Raw genomic sequence first — 18,518 nt, forward strand, 5'->3', positions numbered from 1 at the left:
TGGTGCTGGTTTATCTCCCCATCTTTATTGGAGGAGAGTTGGTGGTCCCCCATAAACATTAGAAATGAGAAAACCTCAATGTCCTAAGGAGATATGAGTAGAGATGAGCGAACCGGGTTCTAGTCCATCCGAACCCGATCGTTCGGCATTTGATTAGCTGTGGCTGCTGAACTTGGATAAAGCTCTAAGGTTGTCTGGAATACATGGATACAGCCAATGACTATATCCATGATTTCCACATAGCCTTAGGGCTTTATCCAACTTCAGCAGCCACCGCTAATCAAATGCCGAAAGTTCGGGTTCGGATGGACTCGAGCATGCTCCAGGTTCACTCATCTCTAGATATGAGTCCAGCCAAGACTTTGGACTGTATAACATTGTGGAATATCTACTTGCCTAAGCTAATGATTCAAGCAAAACTGCAATTCCCATCATGCCTGGACAGCCAAAGCTTTAGCTTTGGCTGTTCAGGCATGATGGCAGTTGCAGTTTTGTAACAGCTGGAGGGCCGAAGGTTCCGCATCCCTAATCTATTCACTGATTTGAATGGGCACTGTGCAATTCTTCATTTCACCTGCAGAGGAGCTGTAGAGAAATTGAACGCTTACTGCCAGTGTTCCGCACAGATCACAGCTGATCACTGAGTTTTTCGGCAGGAGGACACTTTGTGACCGGCTTATCCTCATGGAACTTTTCTATAAAGTAGTGATTGTGCAAAGCGGAAAAATCCTTTAACCATTTTTGTCTGGAAATTACTTTCGATGGATACAACAGCCTATTGTGTGATCACGTGATAAAGCATCATGAGGATATGAATGAGTAACACAGCAACTGTCTATTATCATATACATGCAACTAAATAAGTTCAGCTTGAGACTTTACCAAACCAACTCACTTGCTAATCTTACCATTACTGCTATTGGTGTATTGGCTGATACTTTATAAAATTTGGCTTTTAAATGATTTATAGGATTTATAGAATTCTTAAAATTTCAAGAGCCCCATGGCTTGAGGTACACAGTCTGTGGCTGTTCGAAACAGAAGCCTATGGTGGTACCAGTAGACTATGGTTGGTCTTTGCTTTCTCTGGTAATAGTGCTGCATGGGTCTGGTGATGGTACTACCCATGTAGTACTATCACCGGCCCATGTAGCACTATCACCAGACCCCATGTAGCACTATCACCAGACCTATGTAGCACTATCACCAGACCCCATGTAGCACTATCACCAGACCCCATGTAGCACTATCACCAGACCTATGTAGCACTATCACCAGACCCCATGTAGCACTATCACCAGACCTATGTAGCACTATCATCAGAACCATGTAGTACTATCACCGGCCCATGTAGCACTATTACCAGACCCCATGTAGCACTATCACCAGACCCCATGTAGCACTATCACCAGACCCCATGTAGCACTATCACCAGACCTATGTAGCACTATCACCAGACCCCATGTAGCACTATCACCAGACCTATGTAGCACTATCACCAGACCCCATGTAGCACTATCACCAGACCCCATGTAGCACTATCACCAGACCCCATGTAGCACTATCACCAGACCTATGTAGCACTATCACCAGACCCCATGTAGCACTATCACCAGACCTATGTAGCACTATCACCAGACCCATGTAGTACTATCACCGGCCCATGTAGCACTATTACCAGACCCCATGTAGCACTATCACCAGACCCCATGTAGCACTATCACCAGACCCCAAGTAGCACTATCACCAGACCCCATGTAGCACTATCACCAGACCCCATGTAGCACTATCACCAGACCCCATGTAGCACTATCACCAGACCCCATGTAGCACTATCACCAGACCCCATGTAGCACTATCACCGGGCCCATGTAGCACTATCACCGGGCCCATGTTGCCCCGTCACCACATCATGCTTTATATTGGCTCACACCCAGATATACTCCTCTTCTTCTGACAGCTCGGGTTAAGCAGTAGTATGAAACGCTAGCGATGTGTATGCAGTTACTTCGGAGTTAAGCCTTTAGGATCATACAATCTGGCAAAATGAAACCAGTGCACTTTGACTCCCATCCAGTTGAAAGTATTCACACGATAATATGTCGTCTCTGAGAAAGAATTTAATATCATTCTTCATGCGATTTAAAAAAAAAGAAAAAAGAAAAGAAAAGAAACATCTTGGTAACATGCAAGTGTTAAAAAATAAAAAATAAAAAAATATAAGGTGCCTTGTGATGCTGGCAGTTTTATGTTTTAAGCATACAGTCTTTCCATGATATCACATCATGACTTCTCAAACGTACCTTTAGTAAGCTCTCGAATGTATCAAAATATACAGTACTTTTGCATATTAGATATCCATTGTTGCCCCTGAGTCAAGTAAAGAGGATTTTTACATACAAAGAGGAGAACAGCCATTAAAAGCACTTACAATTGAATGTGAAGGTACTTAGAAAACAAACTCTTTTGGATTATTTTCCAGGAAGACCAGGGTCAGATTCGTGCCTGTGCAGGGACATGTTCCCTTTGTGGTGCATGGAAGAATCTGGCAGAGACGTGTGTCTCATTGGGTTCAGATATGACGACGTGCAATGCCTGGACTGGAGCGGAGGGGATGGGTGCTCGTGGTCCAGGAGGGACGTCAGGTTGTCCTCGGATGCCGCGTTTAGGTGGACGGCGCTACAGATGGATTCTTTGGATTTCGGTGTGGGCTTTTCAAAGTCTACAAAATCAGGGCTCTGTGAATAAAAAATGGCCGTATTATAAAGTGATATAAAGATGACCAAAATTACCATCAGCATTGACTGTCCTCATCTGCACCATCGTTACTAGGGTTGAGTGAGCATAGTACTTGGTCAAGCATTGGGGTGATTGATGCTTGACTGACCACCTCGTGGTGCTCAGGGTGCTGTTTTAATATTTATGCTACTGTACTGACACAGCCTATCAGTTTAGTAACTCAAATATTTGAACAGTTTTGGAACTCCATTCTCGTGCTGTTTATTCTTAAAAGGGTTATCCAGTGCTACAAAAACATGGCCACTTTTAACCCTCTCTTGTCTCCAGATTGGGTGGGGTTTCAAAGTCAGTTCCATTGAAGTAAATGGAGCTTAATTGCAAACCACACCTGACCTGGAGACAAGAGAGGGGGAAAAGTGGCCATGTTTTTGTAGCACTGGATGACTCCTTTAAATCGTTTGCCTGGTAGGCCCACTCCCTTGCACCGATCCGCCCAGTAGAGGTGGAACACAGAACGGGGGCGGAATCGGGGCGGGCTGGATCGGTGTTCGGGGGCAGTAGCCCGGCCCCCAGTGCTCCTTACTGTTAACTGGGCAGAGGATTTCACAGCTAACACCTCAGGTTGGGTGCCGGAGATAAAGGTAACACATATACCTTCCTCCTCAGGGCCCGGTGCTCACTAGGGAGCTATCGGCAGGTTAGATTTGTGTAACCTGATGATAGTTCCCCTTTGAGTTTCTTTTTAATCATTTACCTACTGTAACTTTCACTGACAGATATAAAAGACGTACAGACCCTTTAGGTTATGCCCTGCAATAAGTACAGCAGACAAATGTTCTTTCATGCCCGTTTTTACTCATTGACTACAGTGGCAGAATGTTCATATGTCTGGATACGGATTATACGACTGCGTGCTTTGGCTGTGTACTTGCCGGTGAGGATGGTGTAAAGCTCCTGTCTGTTTTGATAGACGCACGGGGATGTCGACTCTGCACTTGTCTGACCGCCGGCCTTTGATATTCTGAACCGGCTGTTACCATGCTGTAGGCTGGCGGTACGAGTGATGACGGCCTCTGCAGGAGCTGAAGAATTGCTTGGATATCAGAAGTCATCTGCGATTCTATCCTGGAATTATAAATGAAGTATAGATTAGTTGAGGAAATAAAATCATCTACAGTTTTCTGCAAATCTATCTATTATCTATCTATCTATCTATCTATCTATCTATCTATCTATCCATCTATCTATCTATCTATCTATCTATCTATTATCTATCTATCTATGTCTCTATCTAACTATTATCTATCTATCTATCTATCTATCTATCTATCTATCTATCTATCTATCTATCCTCAAAAAGGCTGCAGCACTCCAGGAATAGTGGAAAAACTGTGCAAAAATTTATTCCCATCCCTCTATTTTTTTGGGATGTGAATACATTTTTGCAGTTTTTCCACTATTCCTGGAGTGCTGCAGCCTTTTTGAGGATATATTCACCATTGCCTGGTGGACCCCAGCATGCTCCCCGGCACCCGATCTTCGTCCCTGACTGCCTCGTGCATTATTTGTGTTTTATCTCTATCTATCTCCTATCTATCTATCTATCTATCTATCTATCTCCTATCTATCTATCTATCTATCTATCTATCTATCTATCTCCTATCTATCGATCTCCTATCTATCTATCTATCTATCTATCTATCTATCTATCTTTCTTTCTATCTCCTATCTATCTATCTATCTATCTATCTATCTATCTATGTACTATCTCTCTCTATCTTATCTAATCTATCTAAGTCTGTGACAGGTGGCACTGTAGCTATGCAAATCATATTGTAAATATTCAATAAAATTCCAAAGTTCTACATCCTTTGGAACTCCATAACTAGAAGTCACATGGGGTGAAATCAGGAGAGCGAGGAGGCCACAGTGTTGGGAAATGATAGCTGATTGTCAGTGTATCTGTGAAAGCCACAATTTATGCCAATAAAATGATGTTACTTCTACAGCGCCACCTATGGGTGAATTTTTATACTTTTTTTTATTTATTTAATAAATGGTGAGTGCATCCTCCGAGGTGCTCATTAAAAGGTATCCTGTATCTGCAGGATAGGGGATAATAAGATGATTTGTGGGGGTCCGACCACTAAGACTCCCATCGATCTTGCACTTGTTATCTATGGCTGATAATTCATAGCTGTCAAAATCAAATATATTTTAAAGATGTCTAGTCAGTGAATGAAACCATTTTACTTATATCCAAAGGCTGAAAAGCTACTCAGGCCTAGTACTATGCACAGCTACAATTGCATCAGATCTAGCAGGGACGGCTGTTTAGCCCATAACTGTCTGTCTGTATACTCACCAGGGCTCTGTTTTCACAGAAAAGTTTAAGAAAACTCATAAAAGTTTAAATAAACTATTAACAAACTTCATATATAAGGGCAAATCAATGATTTGTATGTTCAGGTTCTTTTTTTTTTTAAATTATAGTGAGAAAATGTACAAAGAATTTCCCATTATGTGTACTAAATGTATGTTCTTCAGGCCACCAGCAGAGGGTGCACTTGCACAATACTTTGCTGTGTTTGACTTTCTAGCTGTTATTTAACTCCAGTGTCAGATATGAGAAGTGGCAGGTTTCTGCAGGATGTATTAACTTATTAATTAATATCTGAAAAATTAGGTTTCCAGGCTCTTTAGCACATCTATGGATGTCCTACTGTGCATTGCATCAGTGTAGACAAAGTCATCTCACCTGCGGCCACTGCAAATGTATTAATCTTTGTAGAATATGTATCTCTTCCATATTTATCTAACTCCTATCTATCTATCTATCTATCTATCTATCTATCTATCTATCTATCTAGAAAAAACAAAGTTCACGCAGCACTCTATGGTTAAAGTTCTGCTGGGTGCCTGCTGTCACACCTTGGTCCACAGGTGTCTAATCCAGATAGTGAAAAAAAGACTTGCAGCACGTCCAGACTTTGAAAGTGAAAGTAGTGAAGATTTATTCCATAAATATAACACAGGACTATCTATCTATCTATCTATCTCCTATCTATCTATCTATCTATCTATCTATCTATCTATCTATCTATCTATCTATCTCCTATCTATCTATCTATCTATCTATCTATCTATCTATCTCCTATCTATCTATCTATCTATCTATCTATCTATCTATCTATCTATCTATCTATCTATCTCCTATCTATCTATCTATCTATCTATCTATCTATCTATTATCTATCTATCATCTATCAATATATCTATCTATCTATCTATCTATCTATCTATCTATCTATCTATCTATCTAGTTATCGAAACTTTGATCAAAGTTTGTATTCCTCTAAGCATTACTATTACCCAGGTTATAGGGACTTAGCATAACTTTTAGTTTTTAGCGCGGGTCTGACTCCCATGACCCCCCACCAAACAGTAGAACAAGGGAATTGTGTCCATGTACAGCATTGTATACACAGCCCTGGTGATCATATATTAATAGTCTTTCCCAACAACTTCTTTCAGATAACTGCACCAAAACTCAGCTCTGCTACATCTGTGTACATATCTTTATTTGTGGAATCTCAAGAACGATTCATACAGTAAATATTATATGGAGTCTTAGCATTAGTCATTAGCAGGTAGAAGAGAGGTACAGAATCTATCCTACTACTAATGGTAGGGAGGCTATTAAGACCTCAACCTGGATAAATGACATCTTGTGAGAACACTCGGCTATGAATGAGAGGACTCGTTCTCTTCTTAGAGGAAGTTCTGGCAATTTATTCTAAATTCAATTATTTCTGCACTCATCATCTGAGGCAGAAAATCTAAGGTGACATTGTCCCATTTTCTCCAACTCTCGCCACTTGAGCTAATCTTCCATGTAGATGACATTCTTTGCCTCTTTTTTCATCTATCTCCAAAATAAAGGCCCGAGGCGCCCACCGAGGCTTGTGGCCAAGTCAGGCTGGGTGGTAGAGCACATATTCACATGGCACATTAGCCACTAACACACGTACAGGGCAAATCCCCCCAGCTCATCACACCAAAGACGGAAAGCGCTCAGCCGGGCATCCCTGCAAGACTGTGACTGTGCGCTGCCGAGACTCTCCACACAATAAGAACATATGTACTGAGAATAGAGAGTCCACATACACAGTACAGGTCCTGCACATAGGCACACTCAGTCCCTATGGGATCGCGCCTACTCCGCATGTTTCCCTGCGTCTGTGAGTCAGTGTATTTATCCCTAAGAGCAATGCATATGGCACGCAATGGAGAACGCCATGTCTCACTTCTCTATAATTCAAGTGAAATCTGTGTAAAATATCAGATATACATTATACAGTGTGACATACGAGTCCATTCTTCTCCATTGCTCAGCCTGTGTGAGCATCCTAGCAGTGCTCGCAGTGTTACTGGGGTGATATTCATGGTCCATGAATCTCTGGATGAAGAGTATTATGGGTTTTGCCAAAGAAATGTGCTGCTGCAGCTGCGCATGGATTGTGGGAAAGGCATGAAACGTGAATGAAAATGTAATATGAATATGTATTACTAAAAGGGTCATTTATTTTTTTCCTGTAGAGAGTGACAATAAGGCATGTGGAGTTTAACAGGACATTATTATTATTGGGGTAGGTCTATTGGGGGTAGGTCCCATACTGTATACATCCCCCTCTGCAGTGAGGCCCCCCTTCTGTATACCTCCCTCCCCCTGTGTAGTTCAACCCCCATACTGTATACATCTTCCCTCTACAGGTAGTCCCCATATTGTTTACACTCCCCTTCTGTAGTCCTTTTCCCATACTATAAACCTCCCTCCCCCTACGTAGTTGCTCCCCCATACCGTATACCTCCCTCTGTAGTTCTTCCCCCATACTGTATACACCCCCCTCTGCAGGTAGTCCCCATACTGTATACCTCCCTTCTTCTCTGTGGTTCTTCCCCAATACTGTATACACCCCCCTCTGCAGGTAGTCCCTATACTATATACATCCCCCTCGGCAGCTTGTGTTGAGCAGATAGGGGCGGAGCATAACAAGTCTGGCCCTGATTGGCTGATGCTCAGCACCCAGTGTCAGGGATCTGGTCAGCTGACTGTAACTAGGGCTTATATTTAGAGTAGGGCAAATATTTCAAGCTCACTTTAAAAAGCCTGCAAAATGAAGCTAGGCCTTATTTTCAGAGATATACTGTATACAAAATAGCTTTTCCTCCAGAAGGAAGAGAGCTTGCTCTGTGGTTGCACCCCTGCAAGTCAATGCTTAGTCTATTTAAAGGGGATCTGTCATCTGCAATTCCCTTCCAAACTGCTGTAACTGTTAAATAGCTGTTAGGACATGGAAACACATGGTACCTTTCCTATATCTGTCTGTGTTTCCACTTTTATTCTCTGGCAAAAAACCTTAAAGAGGTTTATCCAATGTCCTGATCTGCTGCAAGCTGGAATACCTCCTTATTAACCCTATCTGCTTCAGTTACACCTGTAGACAAAAAAAGAGTTTCTAAACCGATCCGGTTTCTTCCTCAAGTGTCACTTGGGATGACCCTTGAGAAAGAAACCGGATCGGTTCAGAAACGCGTTGTGTCACCATGTTTTTATAATAAATTTTTAACTATCTGCTTTGTGTATCCTTTGGATCTGCCCCTGAGCAAGAACCCCGGTTGGAGGGAATTTTTTTGTGTCTACAATACTATCCATTTTTATAGTGAATCTGGGGAGCGGCTGCGGTCCTATTATATGCCTTCTTTGAGTGTTGTGCCTCCCTTTGCACAACTCCATCAGGTGACGGCTTTTAAATCACTGTTCTTACCTATTAGTTCTTTCTGATCTGTGCTATGGAGCGCTGTTCTATTTTCTTTTCTCAATTAGACCTGGAAACTGAATCCCAAGCAGGTTCTGATATTGGAGGGAAGGGGGGGGGGGGGAGTAAGAAGGTGTTATATTGGGTGGTTTTTGTTGTGGAGCTGTATAGCAGTGTTCTCTCTAAGGGCCCGTTCACACTATGGATTCAGCACGGAGATTCCGCCGGGAACCTCCGCGCCGAATCCTACCTGTTATGTCTTTGAATGGGAGGGCTTGGGTGCCTCTCCAAGGCAATGTCAATTCTTTGAGCAGAGCCCCGCAAGCCCTCCCTTTCAAAGACATAGCAGGAGGGATTCGGCGCGGAGTCCGCAGAAGGAGGTTCCCGTCAGAATATATACGCCGATTCCGTTGTGTGAACGGGACCTTAGGGTATGTTCCCACTATGGAATACGCGTGGAATAAGCAGATTCTGCAGCACAGCCTCCACTTCAACTTCCGCCCGTCCAATGGACTCAATTATATTTGCCAGCAGAAGTTGCTGGCAAATTCTCTTCCAGAGATCTAGTAATGTTTCTTAAAGGGGACAAGTACTGAGTTGCACAGATGATAACTCCAATAGGTGGCACCAGAGATTTATCTAACAGATCTTTGAAGCCAAAGCCCGGAACAGACTATAAACAGGGAACGTGTCATAAAGGAAATCCTGAGATTTCTACTCTTTTTAAATCCATTCCTGGCTTTGGCTTAAAAAATTTGTCAGATGAATCTGTCTGTGTAAATGCACCCTAACTCTCTTCCTTCTGAGAGAAGTCTACTTTGCACATGTATTACTAAACAACGTGAAATCTATGCCTGCAACGTAAGTGTGCTTCTTGGATGTAGCTATTCACATCGAAGTTCCCAGTTGTATGGGTTTATAAGAGATGTGTATATGTGACTGCACTCAGGGCCAGATTAAGGTTGGTGGAGGCGACAATTTTGTGAGGGGGCCCCCTTCCCCCCCCCCCCCCTCAAGAAAAATAAAAAAATGAAAATAAAAAAAACTATTCAGAAATCTATACAGATGGCTGCTTACATTTGGGGACTTAGCATGTACCTCTCCCCTAGTGTTGCAGTCACCCCCCTCCAGGATGCCCATAGTATTGTAGTTACCCCCCCAGGATGCCCATAGGAGACCCCCAAATAAATGCCCCGGCCTGTGCAAAGTAAAAAATAACAAACCTCCCTCTCACCTGTCCTCCATTCCATCACTGCCCAGCCTCTTCATCTTCCTGCAGTCCCTGGCGGAGCGGTCTTCTCCTGCGGGCCGTGCAATGACGTCATTTTATCGTGCGCTACCTGCAGGAGAACACCGTTCCGCCAGGGACCTGGATCCGGGGTGCCGGAGCATCACTAATTCCCCAACCTGACCACCAGCCCCATGGCCCCCACGCACCCCTCACCGGTTGGGCTCCGCTGGGGGATGCTGTAAATTCATCAGCCTTAACCCGGAACCCTGCTTCCGGGTTCAGGCTGGTGGGGGCCCCCCAGTGGTGGAGGGCCCTGGGCACGTGCCCCAGATGCCCTCCCTTTAATCCGGCCCTGACTGCACTGAATGCACATCCCAAAGTATCTACAGATTTTTAGAAGAGAAGTAGAAATAGATAGGTTTGCCCAGAAATCAGAATTTGCTGTAGATGTGTTTCCCCCATTCATTGCATCACATCAGTTTCTCTTACCTGTTCATCTGTTCCTGCATCAGATCTAACCTGTGCTCCACTTCTCCATACGTCAGGTCATTGTCACCTTCACTGATCCCCCAGGCTACATTGTTCAGTGCTGCATCATTGGTTACACTCTGGTGTAGCCTGACACTTTCTCTCTCCCAGCACCTTGGACTTGCTATGTCTGTCATAAAAAAGGGGGGAAAAAATATACATTAGTACCTCAGTCTCTGTCCTAGATACGACATGCTGGGGTTTGTAGTTTCACTGCTGAGCACAAACTGAAGCAGTACATTTTCAGAGATATAACACTACATTATTGCTCCAATGAATTTAAAACAGAAGGCAAATATAGTTGGATTCAACATTTCCTATTACTTTGTGCCTAAGTCTCCTATGCAGATGCATGTGTTTCCATGGTTACAGACTACAAACGAACCCTGTGTAGTCTGATTATGATGTCATAGGCTACTTTCTTTCATCTGCTCCTTCCTCTGCCTAAATGACGAGCTATGAAAGTGAGTCAGAGGGAGTAAAGGAAGGCAGTGTTCACACTACAGTTAGATGTTCTGTTTAAAGCATCCATAGGTAATTTTGTCAAGACTTACAAGAAGCACAGTGTGGTGTGTTGTTCTATTTTTCTCATCAAAATGAGGGTCACCAACCCAGCTGATTAAAAAAAAAATCAATGGAGTTCAATATATACAGTATATATTGGAACAGAGATATACCTGGCATAGCTTGCATAGATGACCTCTGCCACTCAGTACTCAGTACAAGTAACATGCAATATGACGGATGGACTTAAGACCAATGGTGACCAATGCGATGCTCAGCCTCAATAAAGATTCCGAACAGTAACGAAGAGAGAAGTGAATAGGCGGCACTCACCAGATACATATGAATGGTCGCTTATTGTGCAGACAATCATCGATCACCACTCACATGGGGGACAACAAAGAGCAGGAGTGCTCCACAGGCCTGTTCAATTCTCTTTTCGTTACTGTTTGGGTATATATATATATATATAGATATATATATATATTTTTTATATATATTTTCATTCCTTCATTCATATTAAGTTTGCAGCTGCTTCCAGAGTGAGATGCTTCTTATGTGGTTGTGTCCTCTCTGGAAGGATTTGAGGTCTGTGTTCAGGAGTCTACAGTTTGCTGTGGGACCTCTGCGTTCTCCCTACACCTATAAACAGCCAATATGATTCTTCCCTACCAACTGCCTTGTGTGTGCTTTCCTTCCTTTCTACAGGCTGTGTGTGAGCTTCCCTCCCTGTATGCTCTCCCAACTCTTCACACTTGTGTGTCTTTTGTGTACAACACTCCCCTCCTCTCTGCTGCTATTTCTAACACTGAGTGAGCAGATAGATCATCTGATAGATTATCTTTGTGGCAGCCAAATGGTAGATTCTAAATAAAAAATACAGTATATAGACAATAAATTAATAATAATAATAAAACAAATTAGTGCAAAGTGTTCAAAGACCAACAAATCTTATATTTATGATGTTTTAACAGGTGATCTTACATGATCTCCCCAAACATGCATCACCCTATAGTGTCCAGTAACTAGAGATGAGTGAGCATGCTCGTCTGAGCTTGGTACTCGTTTGAGTATTAGAGTAAGTGATGGTGCTCGTTACTCGGACGAGCATCTCGTGATACTCGAGACAATGGCATCTTCCTCTTCCTGCAAGTTTGGCGGCTTTTTTTCAGCCAATTATCATGCAGGAGAGGCTTTCGGAGCTCGTAGCATCACGTGGGAACCCTACATGTCCATAGCAGCGATTGGCTGACCAGATCACATGACCTGGGCATATAAGTATCGGGTCCGCGATGCTCACGTCAGACACAGGCTGTATCAGCATAGGGAGAGAGCTGCTGTCTGTCAGGGGGGGGGGGCGTTAGTGAGGGAATTAGTGTGCGGTTAGGCAGGAATCCGACACGAAGAACCCAACAGTCCTTCAAAGGGCTTAAAAATTTTTAAACTTTTTTTTTTTGCTACTCTTGGCTGCTGGCTTGGACTTGTAGTGCAGCTGTCAGTAGTCAATTTGTCCTGTTGCTGACATTCTCTTGGCTGGCTGGGATCTGTAGTTCAGCTATACCTATCCTTACTGTGCTGCTTCCTGTGCACGTGGTGCCTTAAAAAAAAACCAGCACCAGTTACACATATACTCTATACGACTACCCCCAAAACTGCTGGCTACCTCAGTCTAACTTGGTCACTCTGTTGTCACTGCCATGCTTTGTTGCACCTAGCAAAATTGTATTGAGGGCCACCACCCGGTTGTTGCCTATAATTTGGCGTAATGTTGCGATTAGCCATCCCCAGAGGCATCCATGCATTCTGCCACTGCTGTCTCCTATCCATTTCCGTGTTGTTTCCATCATTTTCTAAAGTTTCCAGGTTTTCACGCAACCTTCCCTGTGCAGAGCTTTGGTCCCCTGCAAAAATGCTCGAGTTTCCCATTAACTTCAATGGGGTTCGTTACTCAAAATGAGCATCAGAGCATCGGAAAATATTCGTCTCGAGTATCGAGCACCCGAGCATTTTAGTACTTGCTCATCTCTACCAGTAACCCATTAGTCTGAATATTGGAAAGCTGCTGGGACAGATGGTAATTTGTTTGCCCCTGTAAACCAAATTAAGGACTGTAAGGATCAGTATAAAAATAAAACCTAAAAAGCTCCTATGTAGGTGGCAATGTACATAACGTATCTCCAGCTGGCTCTGTCGTATTATGTACTGCAAGGTGTGTGTTCATCACACTAATGGAAAGAGTGATCCATGCCAACCTATCAGGGAGTAGGGTTACAGCTTGGTTTCTTGGCTTTTACCATTATTACAGATCAGATCATTAGATTCTCTGTTCAAGCCTAAACTTGTAAAGACTTTAGAGAAATCGAGGCAGGTCTCGGCAAAATCTGTACACGGAGCAGTCTGCAAAGCGAGGACATCAATGTAGCCGTCAGGGGCTTTGTTTGGCTCGATAAATAAGAGAAGCTTGAAGATATTCTCAAAGGGTGTTAAAGCGCTAGTCCTCGAAGCTTCCAAGGGCAGACAGCAGCGACACATGGACATGCCTCAGAGGAGAGGCTCTCAGTTCTGAGTACGTTAATATAAAATATATGCATTACATTTGGTTAACATACATTAGATATAAAGCAGTGACTCTGGGTGCACTAATAAAACATTATAGACAAAGCTGTTTAAAAGGGTATATGCACAAACAAAATAAAAAATATTAAATAAAAGGGTATTACAGCATTTAAAAAAAAATCTTATATTGCTGGCGCCAGAGAAAATAAAGCTTTTACTGACACTGCAGCTCCTGTTCAGCTACTTCTAGCCCCCGCTGCTTCTGTCTTCTGCCTAATTATGAGGCGAGAATGTAGAACAGGACCTGCCCTCTCAGCCAATCACTGTCCAAGATGGGACAAAGCTCTGGCCAGTGATTGGCTGAGTAGGTCCTGAAGAGAGGAGCAGCAGGGAGCCAAACGGGAGTTGCAGGAGGACCTGCAGGGATTTGGGATGGGTAAGTGTAGTTTTATTTTCTATTTTTCCATGTCCCCAGCAATATATAATTTTGTTTTTAAATGCTGGAATACCCCCTTTAGTGAATGCCGTACCATACTGTACTAGTACTCCACAGACATAGGTTGGGACATACTTTTATGCATGTTCAGTAACCAATAAGAAACACTCAAAAGCTACAAAAAGGCTAACATATTTGCAGCCTAATACCCTAATTTATAGTAGGCTGTACTGCTCCGGAGCACAAACTGCTGCCCCAACAGATATAATATTGTGTAGTCTAAAACAGGCTGTACACATGAGATGTGTGTCGGGGGGACAAGGCAACTATATAACATATATGGGGGCCTACTAGTTCTCCCTAATAAGCACATAAGTGGAAAGAAAGATCAGGCAGGGGATAAGCTGCAGCAGTTTCCAGCTCTCCCTTCAGAACACATGCATGTTCAGCCGAGCTGAGTACACATATGTATGGGTCGGGTCGGGAGAGATTGCTGTCAGCCAAACACACATTTGATCTATAAGATATCTTATGCTTTGTTTCCCTTTGTTTTTTGCATATTTACAAAACCAAATTACATGGAACAGTCACATATATCTGTGAAACATGCCTAAAAGAAAAGGATCGGGCAGTTTAATGCCAATGTGCTTTTCTAATATTTACAAGGATAGAACGGCGATGGCGTGGGGAAGCCGGTGCTGTGGTCCTGGTTCCCGCGTATGGCTCTGTTTTATTCCCGGGCATCGGCCCAGCTCGCCCTCAGTGGGTGGAACTCCCCTCTATGACGCGGCTCCATGAGAATCAATAGAGACACATCATAGAGGGGCGGGGGATTGAGGCAGCCCACCTCCAGTGCTCTACCTCCCTGGCCAGTGCCCGGGAATTGAATGGCGCCATACACAGGAACCAGGCCATGGTTCAAAAAGAGGACCGAGGCATCAGCATCCCTGCACCGGTGCCGCTCTATCCATGTAAATATCAGAAAAGTGATGTACCGGTGGTACATTCGCTTTCAATCCATGTGCCTGATCTTTCTTTCCACCAATATGTGCCGTTTGAGGAAAATTGGGAGGCCATCATGTACACTATATAGCTGGGTGGTCCTACTGACACATAGCTAATATGTACAGCCTAAAACAAGACTACAACAAAATCTCTAACCACTGAATAAACACGGCCCCCTGTTTGCCATAATACGAACAGAATAAATAATACCGCCATATAGTGCCAAATAACACCCCAATAGTCTCTACAGTGCCATTCAATTCCACATAGACAACGTTATTAGTAAGAAATCTAATACTGTCCCTACAATGTAGATTTCAACCCCGGTGGGGGCAGGATGGCGGAGGATTTCACAACTATATTAGGAGTGACACTATTGTGCGACATAGAAATGGACTATATCATGCAGTTTTTATCTTCTATATGACATTTTCCAGGAATTGCATGATGAAACGAGGAGGAGGACACTCTCCTTGTCTCAGTTCTATATGTCTAGACTTGATAAGAATAATTATGTGTTCATCGGTTATTATAGCATTCCCTGAGCGCTCCGTTATCAAGTCACCGGGGGAGACTTTTTTTTTTATTTTATTTTTTTTACCAATAAGAAACAGTTTTCTCTTTGCGCTGAGAAGCTTCTCAAGGAACAAAACAATTATAAATCTGATAACAACTTGAAGCTCGCTGTAATTGGATTCCACTACTATATAAAGCAATCGATAACATTAGACTAGGAGCATACAATTTGCCATGAGACTATAGGCCAAAAATAAATCCTCATTGTTTTTCAATAAAAGTTGAGTTTTATTGTATTAGCTCGCTCTTATACGGTTTGGGATTCAACGTCTTCTGTTCGACTGTTTAAATCAGAAAGATAAAAAAAAAAAAAAACTTGCTAAATAAAACATTTCGCATAGTCCAAAAAAGACAGATTTGGATCATGCACAGACTTGATGAAAATGCAGACTTTTTTTTTGCAGACTTTCTAAATTTAGCACAGACTAAAATCTGCAGTGGGTTGCCTTGGTAAGAGTTGCTATGGCTGCAGGGACACAAAGCTTCATCCTAAATAAGTCCGTGGAAAGAAATCTTTCAGTTTGGAAGAGTCGTTCATGACAAGTTTGGAAAAAGATACGAGACGAGGGAAAGAAGAAAGAAGGAAAGAGATGGAAGCTCGTCCCGCTCCCCCAAAACCTGCCCAATTTCTTGAGAATGTACTCAACAATACTGTTCAATAAAGCTTTGTGAAAAAAAAAAATATATATATATTGCAAATAATATATAACAAAAAAGCAAACAATATTTATTGCTTTAAGGGTGGTCCAAAAGTAGGTGGACATGCGGTTATGAATTTGGGGAAGATTTATCAAACATGGTGTAAAGTGAAACTGGCTCAGTTGCCCCTAGCAACCCATCAGATTCCACCAAAATGAAAGGTGGAATCTGATTGGTTGCTAGGGGCAACTGAGATAGTTTCACTTTACACCATGTTTGAAAAATCTACCCTGAATTCATAACCCCATTACACATACTGTCCACCTACTTTTGGACCTCCCTGTATATATCATCTCAACTAATTAAAATCATATTAATTTTATAATCAGTTTTTCTTCTGATTCTAGTTTTGTTTTTTTTATTATTTTATTTTACACACATGATATTAGGGGGATGCCATTGTCTGAGCTATTTTAAACAGCATTTAGAGGTATGCTTTACAGCAACTAAATGGATCGTGGGTAATGATAGTCTGGAGATGACTTACTGACTTCTACCATTAAGTGTTGTGGGCATGCTTTGTGACCTGTGGAGCCATCATTTATTGTAATTTTTGTTATTCATATGTAGATGTTACTTTTTTATTGTAATCCTGCCTCACATTTAGAGATATGCTTTACAGCAACAAGATGGTACATAGGGACTTTGGAGAGTGTTGTGGGCATGCTTTGTGACCTGTGGGTCAGAAAGTGAGCTTTAATCATAATTTATTGTGATTGCTGGCATCTATATTTATATAGGTGTTACTTTGTGTTGTAATCATGCTAGTCATGATAATGATGAGACTGCTGAAAAATGTTTTCTGCAAAACAATACACGTTTCTTTGTAATATGAGGAAATAAATTAAAAATATATATATATATTTGAATGGTCAATATCACTCGGCATTTGATTACCAGTGGCTGAAGAAGTTGAATGCAGTCCTAGAGAGTCGGGGAAACAACCTATGGCCGAACAATCATACTTGAGCATTTATTAGGTACGTATACCATCATGTATATGTATATATTCCTCACCTCGGTAAGACACACTTCTCTTAGAGAGGGCTATCTTATCGGAAGGACACACCGCTTCTTCAAACTGAGGTGTTGAAGGTTTCGGGAAAGTAGAGCTAAGACCATGGAGTTCAGTAAGAAATGGCTTCTGCTCATTGGAAGAGACCGATAAAGACGATCCACTTCTCTTTTTCTCGGCATTGGTCTTACTATAGGAATAATTATTGAGGTTATCCAGTGAATTGTTGGAACCATCTTGGCTGTTTTCTTTACTGCAATCTACGGAATAAAAAAAAGATTGCCAATGAAAATTTCTAAATAATGATAATAGTAAAAATAATTTTTATTTGTATAGCGCCAACAAAATCTGCTGTTTGTGTATTTAAAGTGACACGGTCACCCCCTTTTTGCATTCTGACTTCTCTACACAGGTGTAATGGGTAAATTTAGCAGTTTTCATACATTATTTTATATCATACACCATGGTGCTTGTTCAAGTAAAAAGTGATCTTTTATCAACTGCAGATTGTGCTAAGTGGGAACAGCGCCCCTCAGCCCCACCCACAGTGCCACCATTGGTCCCGCCCCTCCATTAAGTCATTTGCACATAGGCCCCTTCCCCTCGACGCCCATTGGTATTGGGCCGACCTAGAGAGGGGTGGGGCCTAGGTCTTTAGGCCAGCCTGTTCCAATGGTCAGCAAGGGGGCGGGGCCTATGTGTCTATAACGTCATGGAGGGATGGGGCTAAGTGGCGCTTTTGCCGTGAAGCGTCACCCACTTAGCACAATCTGTAGTTGATAAAAGATCACTTTTTACTTGAACAAGCACCATGACGTATGATATAAAATAAGGTAGGCAAACTGCAAAATTTACCTTTTACACCTGTGTAGAGAAGTCAGAATGCAAAAAGGGGGTGACAGTGTCACTTTAAGGAGCCTACAAGACCAGATAGATATGGTGCACATGTCCATGGACCCTAAAAGGCTCAAGATTTTTGCTAAATTGTATTCAATTAGGGGCAGATTCTTGACATTTTGGGGGCTTTTTGTTCTTATAGACCAGGGGTGGGCAATTAAGTTTCCCATGGGGCCACATAAGAAATTGGAATGGTTTTCGAGAACCAAAATACAATGCTAAGGTCTGTTATAGACTAATTTAGCTCAAATATGTTCAATACAAACTGCCCGACATAAGAACATGGGTGAGGGTCTGAGAATCCCTTAAAGTGAACCTTTCATGTCTTTCATGATGCCTGAAGCAAGAGTAATTTGAGTAGTCCCCTAGCTATTCCAATCGCCTTGGTTGATAGATCTCTTCCTGTTTGGGCTTAGGGAGAGATCTGTGAATCAAGCCCAGATGGACAGGAAGAAGCCACTGAGCACCACCCCTGTGACATGTGGTTCAGGTGATATAAAAGTGATGACAGGT

The 18,518-nt window shown here is 42.4% G+C and overlaps 1 protein-coding gene across 3 annotated transcripts in view; it reads right to left on the reverse strand.

Annotated features, from left to right (window-relative positions):
- Nucleotides 1-2,164: 2,164 nt before the first annotated feature.
- The window catches only part of KCNH7 (potassium voltage-gated channel subfamily H member 7), a 292,320-nt gene continuing 275,966 nt past the window's right edge, over nucleotides 2,165-18,518 (reverse strand). For 2 of the 3 annotated variants that reach the window (XM_069985114.1, XM_069985115.1), the window contains 4 exons: nucleotides 17,111-17,368; nucleotides 10,279-10,447; nucleotides 3,672-3,864; nucleotides 2,165-2,738 (listed from right to left, as the gene is read on the reverse strand). In XM_069985114.1, coding sequence (XP_069841215.1) covers nucleotides 2,472-2,738; nucleotides 3,672-3,864; nucleotides 10,279-10,447; nucleotides 17,111-17,368 — 887 coding nt within the window. In that variant the 3' untranslated portion in view covers nucleotides 2,165-2,471. The remainder of the gene's footprint in view (nucleotides 2,739-3,671; nucleotides 3,865-10,278; nucleotides 10,448-17,110; nucleotides 17,369-18,518) is intronic. The other variant, XM_069985116.1, reaches the window with a different exon arrangement.

Source organism: Dendropsophus ebraccatus, chromosome 9 (genome assembly GCF_027789765.1).
Source record: "Dendropsophus ebraccatus isolate aDenEbr1 chromosome 9, aDenEbr1.pat, whole genome shotgun sequence".
NCBI lineage: Eukaryota > Metazoa > Chordata > Amphibia > Anura > Hylidae > Dendropsophus > Dendropsophus ebraccatus.